Source organism: Elephas maximus, chromosome 19 (genome assembly GCF_024166365.1).
Source record: "Elephas maximus indicus isolate mEleMax1 chromosome 19, mEleMax1 primary haplotype, whole genome shotgun sequence".
Lineage (NCBI taxonomy): Eukaryota > Metazoa > Chordata > Mammalia > Proboscidea > Elephantidae > Elephas > Elephas maximus.
Genome location: NC_064837.1, coordinates 53,647,635 through 53,670,802, shown reverse-complemented (window position 1 = coordinate 53,670,802; position 23,168 = coordinate 53,647,635). Strand labels below are relative to the sequence as shown.

Sequence of the window (23,168 nt, the reverse complement as noted above, 5' to 3'; positions counted from 1 at the left end):
AGAAGGTCTTTTAAAAGTTAAGGTTAAGCTTACATATCTTAGTTTTACCTGCTTTCTTACTGGGATTCTCCCACTTACCAGAAAAAGATTTTATGTAATCGAACAATGTATTTTTATCCACTGTTCCATCATCTGTAAAATAAGGCACATTTAAAATAAAAGAAAAAGTTACATGGACAGTCCAAAAAAAGACAGGGAAAGCATAATTTCATAAATGCATTTTTAAAATTTTGCCTTCTTAATTTTTGCTCCTACATTTCCCATTCGCCCTTACCTCTTCATAAATAAGACCAAAAATAAGCCAAAGAAAGTTCTTAATGTGGGCCACTTATCTCTTTCCCCACCTGAGTTTTCCCTTTCTTTTTCTCTATTGCTAATTCAGCCTTCTTTTTCTCTTTGCCCTGCTTAAGTTTGAGTATATCCCACCTGAATTTAGAGACCATCTCAAGAAAAAATTTGACACATTGAACACTAATGACCAAAGACCAGACCAGCTGTGGAATGACATCAAGGACACCATACACGGAGAAAGCAAAAGGTCATTAAAAAGGCAGAAAAGAAAGAAAAGACCAAAATGGATGTCAGAAGAGGCTGTGAAACTTGTTCTTGAACACAGAGTAGCTGAAGCAAAAGGAAAAAATGATGAAGTAAAGGAGCTGAACATAAGACTTCAAAGGGCAGCTCGAGAAGACCAAGTATTATAGTGAAATATGCAAAGACCTGGAGTTAGAAAACCAAAAGGGAAGAACACTCTCGGCATTTCTCAAACTGAAAGAACTGAAGAAAAAATTTAAGCCTTGAGTTGCAATATTGAGGATTCTATGAGCAAAATATTGAATGATGCAAGAAGCCTCAAAAGAAGATGGAAGGAATACACAGTCACTGCACCAAAAAGAATTAGTCGATATTCAACCATTTCAGGAGGTTACATATGATCAAGAACAGGTGGTACTGAAGGAAGAAGTCCGCCTTGCACTGAAAAAAAAAAAAAAAAAAAAGCACTGAAGACACTGGCAAAAAAACAAGGTTCCAGAAATTGATGGAATACCAGTTGAAGCGTTTCAACAAACAGATGCAGTGCTGGAGATGCTCATTTATCTACGCCAAGAAATTTGGAGGACAGCTACCTGTCCAACCTACTGGAAGACATCCATATTTGTGCCCATTCCAAAGAAAGGTGATCCAACAGAATGCAGAAATTATCGAATAATATCATTAATATCACACATAAGTAAAATTTTGCTGACAATCATTCAAAAGCAGCTGCAGCAGTACATCAACAGGGAACTGCCAGAAATTCAAACCAGATTCAGAAGAGGATATGGAACAGGGATATCACTGATGATGTCAGATGCATCCTGGCTGAAAGCAGAGAATACCAGAAAGATGCTTACCTGTGTTTTATTAACCATACAAAAGCATTTCACTATGTGGATCATAACAAATTATGGGGAGCATTGGAAAGGATGGGAATTCCAGAACCTTAGTTATGTTCAAGTGGAACCCATACATAGACCAAGAGGCAGTCGTTCGAACAGTACAAGAGGATACTGTGCAGTTTAAAGTCAAGAAAGGTGTGCATCAGACTGTATCCTTTCATCACACTCATTCAATCTTTATGCTGAGCAAATAATCCGAGAAGCTGGACTATGTGAAGAAGAACACAGACCTCAGGATTGGAGAAAGACTCAAACAACCTGTGATATGCAGGTGACACAACCTTGCTTACTGAAAGTGAAGAGGACTTGAAGTACTTACTGATGAAGATCAAAGACCACAGCCTTCTGTATGGAGTACACCTCAACATAAAGAAAACAAAAATCCTCACAACTGGACCAATAGCAACATCATGATAAATGGAGAAAAGACTGAAGTTGTCAAGGATTTCATTTTACTTAGATCCACAACCAAAGCCCATGGAAACAGCAGTCAAGAAATCAAATGAAGTATCGCATTGGGCAAGTCTGCTGCAAAATTCCTCTTTAAAGTTTTAAAAAGCAAAGATGTCACTTTGAGGACTAAAGTGGACTTGACCCAAGCCATGTTATTTTCAATCGCCTCATATGCAGGCAAAAGTTGAGCAATGAATAAGGGAGATCGAAGAAGAATTGATGCCTTTAAATTACAGTGTTGACAAAGAATATTGAATATATCACAGCCAGAAAGCTCCTTAGAAGCGAGGATGATGAGAATTCACCTGACATACTTTGAACATGTTATCAGCAGGGATCAGTCCCTGGAGAAGGACATCATGCTTGGTAAAGCAGAGGGTCAGCAAAAAAGAGGGAGATCCTCAAGGAGATAGACTGACACAGTGGCTGCAACAATGGGCTCAAAGACAGCAATGACTGTGAAGATGGCAGAAGACTGGGCGTGTTTCGTTCTGTGGTACATAGGGTCACCAAGAGCCTGAACTGACTCCATGGCACCTCACAATCTAACAACAAGCTTTATTTGCCTCAGGGTAATGACATTTTTAATGACAGGATCCCGCTCTGAGATACCATAGTCTCTCAATCTATAAGCCTAAATGTCAAAGACATAATTTCTTTACAATGAAAAGATGATCTCTTTGTCTTCTAGAATTTTATAGGAAACCAGATGGCTCCATTTTTATGATGTTTTCACATTAAAGTCCACACTGGCACAGAGAAACATACCGGTAATTGGCAACATTTTCATCAGCTCACAGAGTTCCCTATTTGTGAGCTCTATTCCCATGCGTCTCAGTACTTTTCGTAGGCTCTTGGCTTCAACTTTTCCTCCTTTTAAAAAGATGGGAATGGTGACAGGTGAGAATTGCCTACTGACTCCAGATGAGGAAAAGTGTGTAAGCTTGTACAACATTATTTACAATTTTCAGATGAAAAGCACAGGAAACAGAAGTTATTTCTTTAAACATTTTTTTTTACTTATTTGTAACATTCTTAATGATCTCGGAGAAGTTAACTCAGTTCATTGTAAAGGGAGATAGGAAGCCCAGTGATCTAAGTTTGTATAGGCAGCTAACTAATCTAAATCATATTACAGATGAAAATCTGTGTTGCTCTTTTGCTTTCCCTGAACTATGACACTGATTTTATCCTCATTAACCTCATTATTTGGATCCCTGTCAAAGTTTTACCTTAACATTTACTGGGTTGCAGTAGGTGCTACATAAAAGTTGGAATGAAACAGGTGTGTTGGCTGTTTAATCATGGTGAATTGGCTCAGAAAATAGAGGTTTCAGAGAATACAGAACTTGTTATAGAGACATAGCACCCAACATTTCTGCTAAAACAGAAATAATCCAATATATTCTTCACGTCATCAGACTCAAACAGCTAATCACTTAAAAAGGAGAAATTAATAAAGTAATAACAGACTAAGAAAACAGGGTTTTAAATATATACGTGAGTGAGAAGTACAGGAAAACCTGTGAATGCTGAAACTTGTGTAAGGCAGCAACCTGTCAAAGAAGGAAAACCAAAATATTTTCCACTAAAACGAGCGATAGAAAAGTGGTAAGATGGCATTCCGTCAAAGGCGGAAAACTTTTGATACCTGGAAAAACAAGGCTAGAGCCCTGCTCTCACAGATTTCACTGTATTTGCATTTTAATTTTACATCTTCTCACCAAACATCTTGCTCACCTGTGAATTTCTTTACTTCTTCTAGCAGTTTATGCAGATCAATCTTCCCAGAAGCTAAAAAAATAAGCCAAAATTCAGACAAACACAATTGTGCACTGATTCAGAAAGACTGCTAAATAGAACAAAGGAATTAATTTTTTATTTATAATTTGTTGTTGAAGTATATCCTGTGACATACACAGATAAGCATAAAACAGAGCAAAGGACTTTGTAAAAAATGTTAACTATTAATTTCATTATTTTTTCTCTCCTCCTCTCTTTTCAGATCCCTACTCCTACACACCATGGTTCATCTCCCTCCTCAGGCAGAAAGCTCCCAGTTGAAATTAGGGAGCATAAATTCAGAGAGGCACTAATATGCAAGTTTATGTGGTTTTCTTTAGCAAGGTTCAGCAATAGAAGTGGACATGTGAATGACCGGGCTGATCAAATGTTGGGAGTTTTATGGAGCAGGTAGTTGGACAGTGGAAGAAGTAAAGTTAGATGAGTCTTTATGTATTAGAAGAAAATGGAAAATTCAGGGACTAGTATTTTTGAGGAACATAAGGGGTATTATGTTTGGGAATAAGAGGACGAGAACTGAAATGTTGTTGTTTAAGGTTTCTAATATGAAGAGATGAGACCAGGAATAAGGTGAACCAGTGGCAAAACATAAAGGGAAGGGGCAAGGGAGTTGATATACCACAGAGGTATAGAGGAATGTAAAGCTGGGTGACAGGAGCTTTTTAAAGATATTTAAATGATGTTACTAGTCTGAAATTAGCAACCTCTTCTCTGTGGAGATGCTTCTGTCAAGTAAAGACTTATCACCTATAACTTATTTCAACACACATACCACGTACCCCGAGATCGAGGAAAACATACTAAATCAGAGTATGCTCTTATTTTAGGACTGGATTCTTCTCTAATATTTAAAAAGTCATATTAGCACCGTAATAGATATAGCTCCAGAATTCTCATACATAATCCTATAAGTCTAACTTTCCCTCAAAAGCCTAATAATATCTATGATGCTCACCATCAACTAGTAGGTTTTGTAACAGATCTTTAAGTTTCCTATCTGGGATCTTGATTTCCATGTTTTCCAGAATGTTTTCCAGTTTACTGACATCAACCTTCCCACCTAAAAAAAAAAAGGGGGGGTGAGGAACATAAGGGAAATTCAATGATCTCCCTGAATGAGAAAATTTCTATTAATCCCCATTCTTCATGACTAGCAGCAAAAATATCAAATGACCCTACATGATAAAGTGCACAACAAAACGACCCATTGCTGTTGTCGATTCTGACTCATAGCAACCCTATAGAACAGAGTAGAACTGCCCCATACAGTTTCCGAGGCTGTCATCTTTACAGAAGCTGACTGCCACTTCTGCTGGTGGGTTAAAACCGCTGACCTTTCAGTTAGCAGCCAGGCAAGTGCTTAACCACTGCACCATGGAGAACAAAATGCAATTAGAATTATAACTTCTGCCTTTAAGCTTGGTCTTGAGGACAATCCTACAAAGGACAAATTCATTCTCCAATAAATTACAATGGTGAAGACAAGAAATTGAAAACTTCTGTCTTGTACCAAAAAAAAAACCCAAAAAACAAAAAACCAAACCCGTTGCTGTTGAGTTGATTCCAACTCATAGTGACAACAACAACAACAAAAAACCCACGGCCGTTGAGTCGATTCCGACTCATAGTGACCCTGTAGGACAGAGTAGAACTGCCCCATAGGCTTTCCAAGGAGCAGCTAGTCGATTCAAAACGCTGACCTTTTGATTAGTAGCCAAGCTCTTAACCACTATGCTACCAGGGTTCCCACAGTGACAGGTAGGACCTAAATGCTCAGTTTAGTTCTTTCAGTTACTGAAATACCTGCAGCAACTGCCAATTCTTTACTTCAATTTTTCTACGTACACCCAGATTTAAATCTGTTTTTCATCTCCATTTGGCAAAAGCCAAACTTACTAAGCACCAAAATGAAAAGCTATTTGGAAACAGCTACATTCGAAAACAACAGAATAAATACGTAATCAATTAATAGGAGAGGAGAATAGATTCACAAAAGAATAACTAGACAATAATACAAATGTGAGGCAGGAGAATCTTATTTATCCACCTTCTCATTATGCTTCTTACTCACCTTTGAAAGATTTTATACCATCTAGCAATCTACTTTGATATACATTTCCATCATCTGTAAGAAAAGACACAGTCTCACAATTCATATTACAGATAAAGTAATTATTAGAGAGACAGTACATTTCACAAAGATACTTTAAAATGATTTATTTTAGAAACAACTTTGATTTTGCCCTTTGATGAGATTGAAACCATGCAATGGAGAAAACCCAGAGTGCTGTGCCTGACTAAATGCAAGGCCAATAATTAGTGCAAACAGCCATAATGGAATAGGAACATGTTTTTCTTTCACTTTTCTTTCTCCCGCCCACACTTTTTTTTTCTTAACATCTCTCAGCTTAACATGCAATTCTGACAGTAGAACATACATAGTAATAGAAAATTTTACATCAAGTGGTAAGATTTAAGAAAGTAGAATTGTTGACTCCCAGAAACCAAAAACCCAAACCTGTTGCCGTTGAGTCAATTCCAACTCATAGTGACCTTGTAGGACAGAGTAGAACTGCCCCATAGGGTTTCCAAGGAGCGCCTGGGTGGATTCAAACTGCTGACTTTTTGGTTAGCAGCCATAGCTCTTAACGACTATGCCACCAGGGTTTCCGACTCCCAGAGACAGAACTAAATAATACTTCCCAAAGAAAGAGCAAGGTCATGCTAAAATTTCTTAGTTGTTGTTTTTAATAACTAGGATATCCAATGAACTATGTCCCTTCTAGCCATGGTCTTTGTGATTCCCACACAATGATCGAGTGGGACTATGCAAATAAGGTATACGGAAACCTGTGATGGTCAGGATTATGTGTCAACTTGGCTAGGCCATGATTCCCAGTATTGTATGATCGTCCTCCATTTTATGTGTTATAAATCCTAACTTCTACATGTTAATGAGGCAGGATTGGTGTAGGGTATATCTTGAGTCACAGCCTTGTAGGAGGGTATGACTCAAGTCCCACCCTTACTCAAGTTACAACCTTCCCTGGGGTGTGGCCTGTATTCAAGGTAATGTATGTGGGTGCCCTGGTAGAGCTCTCTCTCTCTGCAACTGGATCCCGTGTCCGGTTCGTGATTGTCTAATCTCTGGTTCTTGGGACTTGAGCCAGAGGCCTGCCGTGTAACCTGCTAATTCTGGGATTTGCTGGCCTCTGCAGCCCTGTGCACTGGCGGTCTATCATTTGACCTAATTTGCCAGCTTCTGCAGCCTTGTGAGCCAGCAGCCTGTGGTCTGATCTGTTAGTTTGGGTTCTTCAGTGCCTGAAGCCACGTGGGTCAGGAGAAACCTGTGCCTAACCCACAGATTTGGGACTCGCCAGCCTCCACAACCATGTGAGCCATTTCTTTGATAATCCCATGAGTTCTGTTGCGTGAATTATCGAACCCGAACATGAGAGTACAGAGGGTACGGGGAGTAGTTGATGTTAGAGATGATGAATTGGTAGAGCAGTCTGGAAAAGTTGGACATTTGGGACATCTTTAACCTTCCCCTCATAGGGAACCAGCTTTGTGCTGATCCTTATAAAAGAAACTAATTCATTTAAATAGGTAGAATTTTGTTTTTAAAGTTGTCTTAAACATACAAGGCTAAGCTTCTTCAAAAACTCTAATAGTATTTGAAATGCTTACCATCAATTTGCAGGTATTTTGCCAGTTCTGAGCATTCATGAGATGTGACTTCTATCCCAAGGTCTTCCAGAAAATTTTTCATATCTTTGACATTAACTTTCTCTCCTTTGAGAAACAGAAATGGCAAGTACAGTTGACAATATTAAGAACTAGCTGAAGTATTTAAAAATACGGAAGAAAGTTGTCCATGTTTATATATCACCACCCCCAGCTGCTAGGTAAAAAAATAAAGACACAGTAAGACTTATCTAGTGGAGTTAAGGGAAGGTATACAATTAGATTTATTCCCTTGACCCTGGTGGAACAGGTGCTTTCGTAACTGGCAGATAAGACAGCATACACACACACAAAAAAGACAAAACCCCCCCCAAAATCAGTTGCCATCAACTGATTCTGACTCATGGCAACCCCATGTATTTCAAAGTAGGACTGTGCTCCGTAGAGTTTTCAATGGCTGTGGCCTTTTGGAAATAGATTGCCAGACCTTTCTTCTGAGGCCCCTCTTAGTGGATGTGAACAAGCAACAACCTTTCAGTTAGTAGCTGAATGTTTAACCGTTTGCACCATCTAGGAACTCCCTAAGACAGCACAATTCCCAGTAAATTGGGGATTTAGGTAATTGTCTAGTAAATTAAGATACTGAAAAGGTTGACTTAATAGTTTCTCTGTTTTCCCCCAAATTGTTCGACTATTTGACTGTTATGATAATCTTTTTGGTAAAGGGCCAGATAGTAGATATTTTAGGCTCTGCAGGCATTACAGTCTCTGTTGCAACTATTCAACTTGGTATTGCATCACAAAAGCAGCCATTAACAACACATAAACAAATGAACGTAGTTGTATTCCAGTGACATTTATTTATAAAAACTGGCAGTAGGCTGGATTTGGCTCATGGACAGTAGTTTGCTGATCCCTGATACAGATTTTGACTATTTTGGTGGAGACCTGAAGTGTATTGTTGTTGGCAAATATTTTACAAAATACAGGACTTGCTACTAGGAAATGAAAGTCAACACAGATAATCCAAAGACTGACTTTAGTCAATTGGACACAAATGCTTGTAACAGTATCCTTGTAACTGCCATCCAGGTGAAGAAACAGAACATTGACAGCACTCTAAAGGTCTTCCTTATACTCTTTCCCATTCCCTAGAGTAAACACTATCCTGACTTTTTGGACAATCGCTTTTTGCTTTTCTTTATACATTTACTACCCAAGTTTTGCCTTTTTTTTCAAACCTTTCATAAACGAAATATTATATTATGTTATTTCCAGTGATATCCTGGGAGGGTGGTGGTTACAGGAGTGATCCACACTGGGTGCAGGCAATCAGGAGGTATGTTATTTGTGGAGAATTAAAAAATAATAATAAAACTAAATAAAAATAGGTCTGCTTTTTATTATCAGCACATGCTGGCAATTCCAAATAATGTCAGTAGTAAATTCCCCTTCCCATCAGGGTGGATTGTTTCCAATCTACTGCCATCCCTTCATGCCCTTCCCTGCCTGCACCTTTGTGTGTCACTTTTGTGCTGGACGTGGCTTTTTAAAATTTTTTTGAGGTAACCATTCATGTAACATAAAACTAACCATTTTAAAGTATACAACTCAGTGATATTTAGGACAGTCATAATGTTTTAAAACCATCATCTCTATCTAGCTCTATAAATTCTAGGGCATAAATTTAACTCTAGAGGGGAAATGAATTCAGACGACACAACCTTGCTTGCTGAAAATGAAGAAGACTTGAAGCATGGGTGGTACCTCAACATAAAGAAAAACAAAAATCCTCACAACTGGACCAATAAGCAACATCATGATAAACAGAGAAAATACTGAAGCTGTCAAGGATTTCATTTTACTTGGATCTACAATCAACGCACATGGAAGCGGCAATCGAGAAATCAAAAGATGCATTGCATTGAGCGAATCTGCTGCAAAAGATCTCTTTAAAGTGTTAAAAAGCAAAGATGTCACTTTAAGGACTAAGGTGCATCTGACCCAAGCCATGGTGTTTTCAATTGCCTCGTATGCTTGTGAAAGTTGGACAATGAATAAGGAAGACAGAAGAAGAATTGACACCTTTGAATTACGGTGTTGGCGAAGAATATTGAATATACTGTGGAGTGCCAGAAGAATGAACAAATCTGTCTTGCAAGAAGTAGAGCCAGAATGCTCCTTAGAAGCAAGGATGGTGAGGCTTCATCTCACATATTTTGGACATGTTATCAGGAGGGACCAGTCTCTGGAGAAGGACAACATGTTTGGTAAAGTAAGGGGTCAGCAAAAAAGAGGAACACCCTCAATGAGATGGATTGACATACTGGCTGCAACAATGGGCTCAAGCATAACAATTGCGAGGATGGTGCTGGACCAGGCAGTGTTTTTGCTCTGTTGTACATAGCGTCACTATGAGTTGGAATTGGCTTGACGGCACCTAACAACAACAGGGAAAATAAAATAAGAAAACAAAACAAAAAAACTCCATCAATACTTAAAACAGCAAGAAGCTAGAAAAAGTGGCAAAATATAAAGCAAAAAGTAAGATGGTAGAAACAAGTAAAAATATATAAGGAAGTATAAAAAATGCAAATGTGGTAAAGCTTATCAGTTAAGAAAAAGATTACAAAATCCAGCTATATACACTGCCAGAAGAAATACCTAAAATATGAATGACATGGCAAGGTTGAAAGCTAAAGGTGAAAAAGGACATACTAGGAATACTAGCCAAAGGAAAGCAGAGGGTAGTTACATTAATATCAGAGAAAATAAATTTTTATGACAAAGAGGTTTACTACAAAATAATATAAAGTTTGATTCATCAGGATGAGGAAGGAATTCTAAACTTGTGTATACCAAATAAATATCCCCAAAATATATGTGGAAAATTTGATAGAAATTTATACAAACATAAACTAAATATCAATATAAATATATTTCTAATTCTTTTATGGCGTTTGCTAAAAGCCAGGCACTGTTGTAAATGCTTTATATTTAACTCATTTAATCTTCCTACAACCCTATGAAGAAGTAACTTTATTATCCCCATTTTAAATGTGAGAGAGAGTAAGTGACCAGCCCAAGGACACATAGCTAGTAAGTGACAGAGCCAGATGTGAACTCAGACAATCTAGCTCCAAAGTTCATCAGATCCATCATCAGAGTGAAAGCTTTTGATACAGTCCTCTCATTTATTGGTAGGTCAAAGAGCAAAATAAATAAGTTAACAAATAAATAAGTAGCTAAAATATAGAATACTTGAACAATATAATTAACAAGATTGATTTATTAAATGTATTTAAATTCCAGCTTCTCAAAATTAGAGAATACACGTTCTTTTCAAGCACACACAAAACATTTACAAAAATTGACCATGTCCCAGGCCATATAGAAGTCTCAACAACCTTTAAATAATTGGTATTATACAGACTATATTTTCTGACACAATGCAATTAAATTGGAAGTCAATAAAAAATAGGTAAACAAAAACTCCCATGTATTTAGTAATCACAAAAACACTTCTAAATAACTCAGATCAAATAAGAAATCAAATGGAAATTATGATTAAATTTATGGGCTGTAGAAAAGATTGTTTACAAGACAACTTAAGAGGCTTCAATATTATATTAAAAAGGAACAAATAGTGTAAATTAATCAGTGAAGCATCCAACTTAAGAAATTAGAAAAAGAACAATAGGATGAATCCAAAAGAAGTAGGAAATATAAAATTAAAAACAGAAAATAATGAATAAGAAAACAAAGATACAGCAGCTACTGAGTGAATCCATATTGTAGAGGATCTCCCTCTCACCCCCTATTAAGCATGATGTCTTTCTCCAGCAACTGGTCTTTCCTGATGACGTGTCCAAGGTAAGCAAAAGAAGTCTCACCATCCTTCTAGGGAACTTCTAAGGAGCATTCTGGCTGTACTTTTAGCAAGACAGACTTTTTTTGATCTTGTAGCAGTACATGGCATATTCAATATTCTTCCCAAACACCACAATTCAAATGCTTCAATTCTTCTTTGGTCCTCCTTTTTCACTGTCCAGCTTTCATATGCATATAAGGTGATTAAAAAATATCGTGGCTTGGGTCAGGTGCATCTCAGTCTTCAAAGTGACATCTTTGCTTCTTAACACTTTAAAGAGGTCTTCTGCAGCAGATTCGCCCAATGCAATGTGATCATTAAGGCTGTGTGTCAACTTAGCTGGGCCATGGCTCCCCGTGATATGGCAGTTATGATGCAGTTTGGCAGTTGTATAATGATGCAATCATTTCCATGATGACATCTGATATAATGTGATCACCTCCATGATGGGATCTGCTGTGAGTAGCCAAGCAGTTGAAAGGAGGTTTCCTTGGGGATGTGGCCTGTATCCAATATAGGTGGACTTTATGCCAAGGTCTGTGGGCTTTTGCTCACTATGGATCCTGCAGCTGGCTCCTGTTTGTATGACCTCTGGTTTTTGGGACTTGAGCTAGCAGCCTACCTGTTATCTTGCCTGCTGATCTTGGGATTTGTCAGTCTCTGCAGTGTGTGAGCCAGAGGCCTGCCGTCTGACCTGCTGATCTTGGGTTTGCTAGCTCCTACAGCTATGTCAGTCGAGAGAAGCCTCCAGGCTGACCCACGAACTTCGGACTTTCCAGCCTCTACAGCCACGTGAGCCATTTCCTTGATATAAATCCCTCTCTCTATATATTTATACTCTTTACTGGTTTTGATTATCTAGAGAACCCAGTCTAAGACATTTGGTACCGAGAGTGGTTCTAGAGAAACAAAATTGTAAAGATGAGGTTTCTAAACTGGTTCTCAAGTCTGGTTAGTCTTAAAGATGTTGATTACTCTGCTTCCAGTAGTAAAGAGGGCACTACTAATCCATGGCATGAGGTGGCAATAGAAACACGCAAAATATCACCACCAATAGATCAGGTATTGGTGAGAGGCGAGGCTCTGGGTTATCTCATGTTTGATACCTTTCTACAATTTTGTCATAATGAGAAGTATAAGGAAGGTGACTGGTCGGTCCTACTTTTGCTAGACAAGGTGGTGAAAGAAAGAGACGAGTTCAGGGCTTCACAGTCAAAGCTCAAGTGCTGCATAAATGACCTGGGAATGAAGGTTTGGGTCACCCCACCAGGCAAAGAACCATGACCAGCTGAAGTGCTTGCTAACGGCAAAAGTAATAGGGAATGGATGGTAGAAGGAGGTAGTTCTAAATACCAGTTATGACCATGTGATCGGTTACAGAAATGAGGACTGTAACTGTTATGAGTATTTCTTCCTTGTATGTTTGCATTAAATATTTTTGTTTTCTTCTCTTATAAAATACAAGATGTAAACAGGGCTAGTATATTTTCGGTTGTACACGTGTTAGTCGTATCACGTCAGGTGCAAGTAGGACTTTATAACTGTCTTTATTCAGAGGTTTTACATGGTTCAAGGAAATGTGTACAGACACCAAGTTGACAAGGGTAGACTGTGACAGTTAAGGTTGTGTATCAACTTGGCTGGGCTACCATGATTCTCAGTGGTCCTGGGCAGTTATGACATAGTTTGGCAGCTCTCCAAGATGAGATGTGATATAATGTGATCACCTCCACAATGGGATCTGCTATGAGTAGCCTATCAGTTGAAAGGGAGTTTCCTTGGGGGTGTGGCCTGCATCCAATATGGGTGGACTTTTTGGCATGGCTTATGGGCTTTTGCTTGCTCTGGATCCTGAAGCTGGCTTCTGTTCATCTGACCTTCGGTTCTTGGGACTTGAGCGAGCAGCTTGCCTGCTGTCTTGCCCATCGATCTTGGGATTCGTCGGTCTCCACAGCCTGTGAACCAGAGGCTTGCTGTCTGACTTTCCAATCTTGTGTTTGCCAGCCTCTGCAGCTACGTCAGTCAGGAGAAGCTTCCAGCCTGGCCCACAGACTTGGGACTTTCAGGCTCTACAACCACATAAGCCATTTCCTTGATATAAATTTCTCTCTGTATATATTTGTATGCTTTACTGATTTTGCTTTTCTAGAGAACCAAGCCTAATACAACATCACTTAATTTCTCTCTCTTTCTCTTTCTTTTTTTTACTGTGCTTTAGATGAAAGCTTACAGCTCAAGTTAATTTCTCATACAAAAATTTATACACATATTGCTTTTGTGACATTAGTTGCAATCCCCACAATGTGCCAGCACACTTGTCTTTTCACCTTGGGCTCCCTGTGTTCATTCAACCAGTTTCTGTCCCTTCCTGCCTTCTCACACTGCCTCTGGACAGGAGCCACCCATTTGGTCTCGTGTATCTGATTGAACTAGGATGCACACTCCTCACATTTATTATTTTTTGTTTTATAGTTCTGTCTATTCTTTCTCTGAAAAGTGAGCTTCAGGAATAGTTTCAGTTCTGGGTTAACAGAGCATCTGGGGGCCACAGTTTTTGGGTTCCTCCAGTCTCTGTCAGACAATTAAATCTGGTCTTTTCATGTGAATTTGAGTTCTGCTCTGCACTTTTCTCCTGCTCTGTCCAGGACTCTCTGTTGTGTTCCCTGTCAGGGTGGTCATTGGTGGTACCTGGCCCCATCTAGTTCTTCTGGCCTCAGGCTGGTGGAGTGTCTGGTTTGAGTGGCCTTTCAGTTTCCTGGGCTAAAATTTTCCTTATGTCTTTGGTTTTCTTCATTCTCTTTGCTCCAAATGGGATGGGACCAATTGATAGCCACTTGAAATCTTTTAAGACCCCAGACACCACTCACCAAAGTGAGATGCAGAACATTTTCTTAATAAACTTTATGTAATTGACCTAGATGTCCCCTGAAAACTATGGCCCCCAGTCCCCAGCCCCAGCTACTCTGTCCTCAAAGTGTTTGTATGTGTCCAGAAAACTTCTTAGCTTTCGCTTTGGTCCCATTTTGCTGACTTGCCCTGTATTGTGTGGTGTCCTTCCCTTTACCGAAGTTGATCCTTGTCTACTATCTAGTTAGTGAATTCCCCCTCCCTCTCTCCCCAAAGAATGCTTTTTTCTGTGTTTAAATCTTTTCTTGAGTTCTTATAATAGTGGTCTCATACAGTATTTGTCCTTTTGTGACTGACTAATTTCAGTCAGCATAATGCCCTCCAGATTCATCCATGTTGTGACATGTTTCCTGGATTCATCATTGTTCTTTATCGATGCATAGTATTCCATTGTGTGTATATACCATAATTTGTATATCCATTCATCTGTTGATGGGCACCTAGGTTGTTTCTATCTTTTTGCTATTGTGAACCATGCTGCAATGAACATGGGTGTGCATATGACTATTCGTGTGATGACTCTTATTTCTCTAGGATATATTCTTAGGAGTGGGATTGCTGGATCATATGGTATTTCTATTTCTAGCTTTTTAAGCAAGTGCCAGATTGTTTTCCAAAGTGTTTGTGCCATTTTACATTCCCACCAGCAGCACTTAAGAGTGCTGATCTTCCCACAACCTCTCCAACATTTACTATTTAGTGTTGTTTTGGATTAGTGTCAGCTTTGTTGGGGTGAGACGGTATCTCATTGTAGTTTTGATTTGCATTTCTCTAATGGCTAATGATCGTGAGGGTTTCCTCATGTGTTTGTTAGCCACCTAAAAGTCTTCTTTGGTGAAGTGTCTGTTAATACCCTTTGCCCATTATTTATTTTATTGTGCTTTAAGTGAAAGCTTATAGCTCAAGTTAATCTCTCTTACAAAAATGTATACACATATTATGTGACCCTAGTTGCAATCCCGATAACGTGACAGTTCACTCCCCCTTTCCACACCAGGTTTCCCGTGTCCATTCAACCAGCTCTTATCCCTTTCTGCCTTCTCATCCTGCCTCTGGACAGGCGCTGCCCAATTAGTCTCATGTATCTACTTGAACTAAGAAGTACACTCTTTACGAGTATTATTTTATGTTTTACAGTCCAGTCTAATCTTTCTCTGAAGAGTTGGCTTCGGGAGTGGTTTTAGTTCTGGGTTAACAGAGAGTTCAGGGGCCATGTCTTCTGGGGTTCCTCTTGTCTCAGTCAGACCATTAAGTCTGGTCTTTTTATGTGCATTTGAGTTCTGCACCACACTTTTCTCCTGCTCCCTCAGGGACTCTCTGTTGTGTTCCTATCAGGGCGGTTCCTTTGCCACTTTTTAATTGGATTATTTGTCTTTTTGTTGTTGGGGTATTGCAGTATCTTGAAGATTTTACAGATTAGACACTGATGGGATTTGTTGAAGCCAGAATTTTTTTCCCAGTCTGTAGGTTGTCTTATTACTCATTTGGTGAAGTCTTTGGATGAGCATACGTGTTTGATTTTTAGGAGCTCCCAGTTATCTAGTTTCTCTTCTGATGTTTGCACATTGTTAGTAACGTTTTGTATACTGTTTATGCCATGTATTAGGGCTCTTAGCATTGTCCCTATTTTTTCTTCCATGATCTTTATCGTTTTAGATTTTATATTTAGGTCTTTGATCCATTTCGGGTTAGTTTTTGTGTATGGTTTGAGGTACAGGTCCTTTTTCATTTTGTTGCAGATGGATATCCAGTTATGCCAGCACCATTTGTTAAAGAGACTGTCTTTTCCCCATTTAATGGACTTCGGGCCTTTGTCAAATTATCAGCTGCTCACAGGTGGATGGATTTACATCTGGGTCCTCAGTTCTGTTCCATTGGTCTATGCATCTGTTGTCGTGCCAGTACCAGGCTGTTTTGACTACTGTGGTAGTACAATATGTTCTAAAATCAGGTAGTGTGAGGCCTCCCACTTTGTTCTTCTTTTTCAGTAATGCTTTACTGATCTGGGCCCTCTTCCCTCTGCATATGAGGTTGGTGATTTATTTCTCTATCTTGTTAAAAAAATGCCATTGGAATTTGGATTGGGATTGCACTATATCTGTTTGTTTAGTTTATTGACTGCTGCTTCCATGTACATTGATTTTTGATCCAAGAAGAATGAAATCCTTGACAACTTCAATTTCTTTGCCATTTATCATGATGTTGTTTATCTGTTCAGGTGTAAGGATTTTCTTTCTTTATGTTGAGGTGTAATACATACTGAATGCTGTAGTCTTTTACTTTAATCAGTAAGTGCTTCAGGTCATCTTCATTTTTGGCAAGCAAGATTGTGTTATCTCAACAGCAACAAATAAAAAAAATTGTTTTTTTCATCTGCATATCTCAGGTTGTGAATAATTCTTCTTTAAATTCTGATGCCATGTTCTTCCTCATATAGCCTAGCTTTTTGGAAAATTTTTTCAGCATACAGATTATTTTTTTCAGCTTATGGAAAAAGAGGACTTAACATATATAATAGAGATTAAAATAAGAATACTACAAACTATCTATAAATATATTTGAAAACTTATACTAAAATGATAAATTTCCAGAAACGTATAATTTACCAAAACTGACTCAAGAAAAAAATTTAGATGATCCCATAATCATTATAAAAACTGAATCAATAGTTAAAAATATTCCTACCAAGAAAACAGAAAACCCAAATGGTTTTGCAGGCAAGTTCTACCAAACTTTCAAGAAACAGATTATTCCAATCTTATACATACTTCTAGAAACTAGCTAGAGAGAAAAAATTTCCCCAACTGATTTTAGGAAGAAAGTATAACGTTGGTACCAAAACCAAGCAAGACAGTACAAGAAAGAAAAGTATAGAACAATCTCATTCATGAAAACAGACTGAAAAATCCAAAACAAAACATTAGTAAACCTAATCCAGCAATCTATAAAGATGATAATACATCATGACCAGATTCAGTGTATCCCAGTAATGCAAGAGTGACTCAACACAAAAAAAATCTGTGTACATCATTTTCCACATCAAAGATCAAAGAACAAATACATAAGATTATCTCAGTAAATCAATTAATTTAACAGATATTCATTGATCTAGCACAAGATATCAGGTACTATCCTAGATACTGGGGGACACATACACACACACAAAAACCCAAAACAAAAAAATCTCTGCTCTTTTAGGAGGCAGCACATGATCAAGAACCAGTGGTACTGAAGGAAGAAGTTCAAGCCGTACTGAAGGCACTGGTGAAAAACAAGGTTCCAGGAATACCAACTGACATGTTTCAACAAACAAACGTAGCATTGGAAATGCTCACTCATCCATGCCAAGAAATTTGGAAGACAGCTACCTGGCCAACCAACTGGAAGAGATCCATATTTAGACCCATTCCAAAGAAAGGTGATCCAACAGAATGCAGAAACTATCAAACATATCACTAATATCACATGCAACTAAAATATTGCTGAAGATAATTTAAGATCGGTTGCAGCAATACATCGACAGGGAACTGTTAGGAATTCAAGCCAGGTTCAGAAGAGGGTGTGGAACAAAGGATATCATAGCCGATGTCAGACGGATCCTGGCTGAAAGCAGAGAATACCAGAAAAATGCTTACCTGTGTTTTAGTGACTATGCAAAGGCATTTGACTGGGTGGATCATAACCAATTATGGATAATATTGTGAAGAATGGGAATCCCAGAACACTTAACTGCTCATACCTGTGCATGGACTAAAAGGCAGTCATTCCAACAGAACAAGGGGATACTGTGTGGTTTAAAGTCAAGAAAGATGTGCATCAGGGTTGTATCCTCTCACGATACTTATTCAATCTGTGCACTGATCAAATAATCTGAGAAGATGGACTATATGAAGAAGAATGCGGCATCAGGATTAGAGGAAGACTCACTAACAACCTGCAACATGCAGATGACAAACCTTGCTTTCTGTAAGTGAAGAGGACTTGAGGCACTTACTGATGAAGGTCAAAGACCACAGCCTTCAGTATGGATTACACCTCAACATAAAGAAAACAAAAATCCTCAGAACTGGACCAATAAGCAACATAATGATAAACAGAGAAAATACTGAAGTTGTTAAGGATTTCACTTTACTTGGACCCACAATCAACACCCACGAAAGGAGCAGTCAAGAAATCAAAAGATGTGTTGCATTGGGCAAATTTGCTGCAAAAGATCTCTTTATTTAAACTGTTAGAAAGCAAAGATGTCACTTTAAGGACTAAGGTGTGCCTGACCCAAGCCACAGTATTTTCAATCACCTCCTATGCATGTGAAAGCTGGACAATGAATGGAAGACAGAAGAACTGATGCTTTTGTATTATGGTGTTGGTGAACAATATTGAATATACCAAGGACTGCCAAAAAAAGGAACAAATCTGTCTTGGAAGAAGTACAGCCAGAACGCTTCTCAGAAGAAAGGATGGTGAGACTTCATCTCACATACTTTGGACACGTTATCAGGAGGGACCAGTCTCTGAAGAAGTACATCATGCTTGGCAAAGTAGAGGGTCATCAAAAAAGAGGAAGACCTTCAACGAGATGGGTTGGCACAGTGGCTACAACAATGGGCTCAAGCATAAGAATGATTGTGAAGATGGCTCAGGAGTGGGCAATGTTTCATTCTGTGGTACATGGTCAGAGCCGACTTCACTGCACCTAACAGTTTGATAGGATTTCTGTAGTGGTCAAAACTAAGCAAAATGAAAGAGTATGTTGTTACCATACACGTGATAAAACTATATTTTTAAAAAGGAGAATAAGTAACTTAAAATTTAGGGTAGTTTTACCTCAAAGAATGGGAATGCGGGGTGATGGGATAAGGGGAGGACCATGGTTTGATGTAATGATACTGGAAATATCACTATTTGTTATTTGTTGATTGATGCTGAAGGGTGTTAGTACTCTGCTAATGAATTTATGTATTAATTGAAAAGACAAGATGATAAATATCATTAAAGAATTAGGATGTTAATCTTTACAATAACTTTTAACTTACCCATAACTGCTTTCACATTGTCCATCACCTTCTTCAGAGGAGCCTTTCCATTAGCTGTAATACAAAGCATAAAAAACTCAGACAGTGACATAGAACTTAGAAAAATTGTGAACTAGTGTCCGATGAAAGTCTATTTATTCTACTTGATTATCTGTGTTCACTTTAAATTTATATTTCCTAGATTTGAGTGCTTGATTCTTTATTAGTAAGAGAGACCACAGTAGTTGGCCCATGTCTCTTGAACACAGGGTCTGACCAATAACGAATGTACTAGTTCCAATTCTTGGGTCTTACAGATACTTTCTTAAAAGCATCGTAAAAGACACCATTAATGAAGGTTAAGTTCTGTTTTTTTTTTTTTTTCGTGAACCTTATATCCTTGGATATAAGGAACCTTATAACCTTGGATACTGAGCTACGGGCTTTGAATCATTCATTAATTCCCAATATGCTTTTCTCTAATGTCTTCAATTTCTCTACCCGTCTCAAAATGGTGGTGACATGTGGTTGTGAGCTACTTGAGGAAATATTAGATGTTCTACTATGCCCTATTATGGATATTTTTCTCTCAATCATTTCTGGCTCTCTTTGTTATTCACTCATTCTTCCAACCCCCTCCCTTGTTTGTTTCTCCCTCTCATTCTCTGGCCTGTTAGCAGTTGTGAATGTCATCTCAGTATTACTCATGCTTAAACAGGATGAAAATGTCAGATAAATACTAATGACACAAGACAGGATTTCTTTTTATTTTAACCCAAGGTCTTATCTTAAAAATGTGTTAAAGTTCTCAAATCAATCTGGTTTTATGAATTCTTATACATGATTCCAAGACTCTACGCTCTTCCCTAAAGGGCACAATGATTATTTGCAATGCTCACCATCAGTGAGCTGAGTTTGTATTATGCTTTTAAGTTCCTTATTTTTGAGCTTGATCCCCATGTTCCCCAGGATTGTGTTCAGGTTATCGACATCAACCTTTCCTCCTTAAAAAAGAAAGAAATGTGAGAAAAATCCAATAAAGACACAATGTGAAAATACTCATGTTGATGAGTTAAATCCTCTGAATAGGCCTGGCTGCTGGTGAAAGTCTTATTTGGAATTACCTTATTGCAAAGTGGTTTGGCAATAACTATAGGATCGTTTATAATGTTCATAACTCTTAGCCCACTAATTCTACTTTTGGGAATGCAGAGAAAGCTTATGCCAAAAAAGGTGTTCATTATAGTCTTACTTATAATAAGTAAAAAAGAAAAACAAAACAGGAAAATGCAATAAAATTTAAATATCTAATAACAGGGTTATTGCTAAGGAAAGCAAAGCATTTTATTGCCACAGGAAATTACATACAAGGAAAGCAAAGCATTTTATTGCCACAGGAAATTACATAGCCCTTACAAAAGATGGGTACCACACACAAAAAAATGTTTTTTATATACCCAGTAAAAATAGAGACATAAAATGAACAATATAAACAATGCATGTGATTCTCTCTGCCATTCCACTGATAACAAGCACATAACAAGAGTGAACCTGAGGTGGACAATATCAATTTATTCATCAGATGGACTCATTTCCCCATACCTGTCATATTGTAATGTCTAAACTCAATGTGTTCCTAGTATTAGATATATTTTTGTATAACATGGCTCTTATGAAAGTTAACTACTTCATCTAATTGCTCAACTACAGAAATATAAATCTGTGTCAACATAAAGGAAAAAGTGACTATGTTGGACTTATCAAGACTAGTACGTTGGTCTCTTTTATGGAGTCTTCCATGGGATTTTCAGAGCAATTGTGACTACATGAGATTTTCTGTTATTTTTAACTACAAAGGGCTTCAAAATATTGAGTGGTTGTGATTGGATAGTAGTTATTTTTTTAAATCCAAGTATTATATTTAATGGACATGTGACAGTTTTTACAATAAAAAAATAAAGAAAACTAACTATTCCCAGCTGAGCATTATGATAGCTGCTTTCAGTACTAGGAAGGCCAGTACTCTAACTAGACCTGTCCAAGAGTACACAGAAAGACAACTGCAGAGATACTTAAGACTGGTTCCTTTGAGTCCGATTCTGGGACCAAGCCTACATAGTACAAGAGTCTAATACATGCTTATCGTGAGAAATGGGAATAATATAGAAATAAGTTGAATAAAATATGAAGATCTTTATATCTAATCCTTTCCTAGTTTTATTCATTAAAGGTAATTACTGTTAATAACATTCAGGTAGGTATCCTTCCAGATATTTTCCTAAACACACACACACATTTTCTTTAAAATAAAAATGTAGTAATACCAAGCATTTTTATGCCACTTTTTTTTTTTTCTTAACATTTCCTGGACATATTTTTTATTTTGATGGTACAAAGTTTTAAAGACAGTTGAGAAATTCCCTAGTGAGTGACAGCAGTGGAGAAAATTAATGTAATATTTTAAACTACTGAATAGGTTTAACTACGTTACTTGAATTCTCAGATTAGTTTTCTTTTCTACTGATCAAATTCTCTGAATGAATTTCATCACTAGTGTAGACTAAGATTTGCTTTCTCTTTTAAAAACATCTTAGAAAAACCTGAGAGACTATGGGCATAAATTCCAAGATACAATATGAGAGCATCTCTGATAAAATGCAGATACACCTAAAAAAAACAATGACTATAAAGGAAATATACAGAAGGGAAAAATATAACTGCAAAGAATGAGAATCTCAATCTGATACATTTTCTCATCACATTTATACCCACCTTTGAAGGACTTCAAACCTGTTAGCAATCTACTCAGAAAAACTTTTTTATCACCTGCAAAAAAAAGGTACAGTTCAGGACAGAGAATGACTCAGAAAGAGAATACAAGATTCAGACTTTTCTTTGTGTGACCTTAGAAATCTATTCTCCTTCAACTTCAAATCATGATAAAGTTAAAAAAAAAAAAAATTAAGCAACAACAAAAGCTCCCGTTAAGGTATAGAAATGTAGTCTAGGGTCTAAGAGTATGTGTTCAAATTCTTGCTCCAGTACTTACTAGCTTAGCGGCCTTAGGCAAATTACTTACCATTTCTGTGCCTCGATTTCCTACATTGTAAAATGGGGATTATGTGTCATCACTGCATTTGGTGAGGAAAGTACCTCGCATAACATTAGGGTTATTTTTTAATGGATCTACTTATTTTTTGACATCCAAGGCAACTGTTGGTTTATGTTTCAGAGTTGAAACTCACATGCTCATCTTTTCCTTTTCTATTTTTAACTCCTCTAATCCCTTATTTTTTATCACATTTTTATTACTTTCCATCTTCCTTTACTTATTACTCCTAAAGTCTGTCCTATCTGTAGCATAATAGGAACAGTAAGGACTTGCTTAGTCCTTGACGGCAAAGCTTCCGATTGAAGGTTTTGCTAATTCCCAAACTGGTCTAACAAAAAAAAAAACAGTGTGGAAAAATTTAATTTTCTAGATGCTGGTGTAAGAGTGGGGAGAGATAGGCCATTGTTGAGAACATGCTTTTATAAACTCACTTTGGGTACATGTCGAGTCTTTTGTTTAAAGGAAGAAACAATATTCGTAAAAGAGAGGAGAGAGAAAGTTGACATCCTTTCAGAAATCAAGGAGCAGGGCGGAAGGAGTTTTCAGGGTTTATATCACTGTGAGGGGTAAGGGTCAGGAAAAGGTAATCCTCAGTGGCAATGTATGGAAAAGGAGAGAACAGAAATCTCTCATAAGGACTGTTGACTGACAGATACAAGATGTAAATCCCTTTCTTTCCTCTCCCTTGCAAAAATCAGCAGTGATTTTGTGGAAGAGGATTCTTTTGGGGGGTTGAATTCTGCACCTGGGTACAGAATAATGGAGATCCAATACACGGTTCATGTGGAAATAAGAGCTGGAGCATGGGTCCAGGTAACATCTGAACATGCATTACTTTAAAATATAAATTTCAAAAGTAAAACCATACAGCTAAACACCCC

At 37.7% G+C, this 23,168-nt stretch overlaps 1 protein-coding gene across 1 annotated transcript in view; it reads right to left on the bottom strand.

The window, feature by feature from the left end:
• Window positions 1-23,168, bottom strand: part of EFCAB3 (EF-hand calcium binding domain 3) — a 573,675-nt gene that overhangs the window by 88,896 nt on the left and 461,611 nt on the right. Inside the window, exons 151-159 of the mRNA XM_049861611.1 lie at window positions 21,948-22,001; window positions 20,075-20,179; window positions 19,197-19,250; window positions 7,386-7,490; window positions 5,767-5,820; window positions 4,651-4,755; window positions 3,633-3,686; window positions 2,661-2,765; window positions 79-132 (exon numbers count right to left, since the gene is read on the bottom strand). Coding sequence (XP_049717568.1) covers window positions 79-132; window positions 2,661-2,765; window positions 3,633-3,686; window positions 4,651-4,755; window positions 5,767-5,820; window positions 7,386-7,490; window positions 19,197-19,250; window positions 20,075-20,179; window positions 21,948-22,001 — 690 coding nt within the window. The remainder of the gene's footprint in view (window positions 1-78; window positions 133-2,660; window positions 2,766-3,632; window positions 3,687-4,650; window positions 4,756-5,766; window positions 5,821-7,385; window positions 7,491-19,196; window positions 19,251-20,074; window positions 20,180-21,947; window positions 22,002-23,168) is intronic.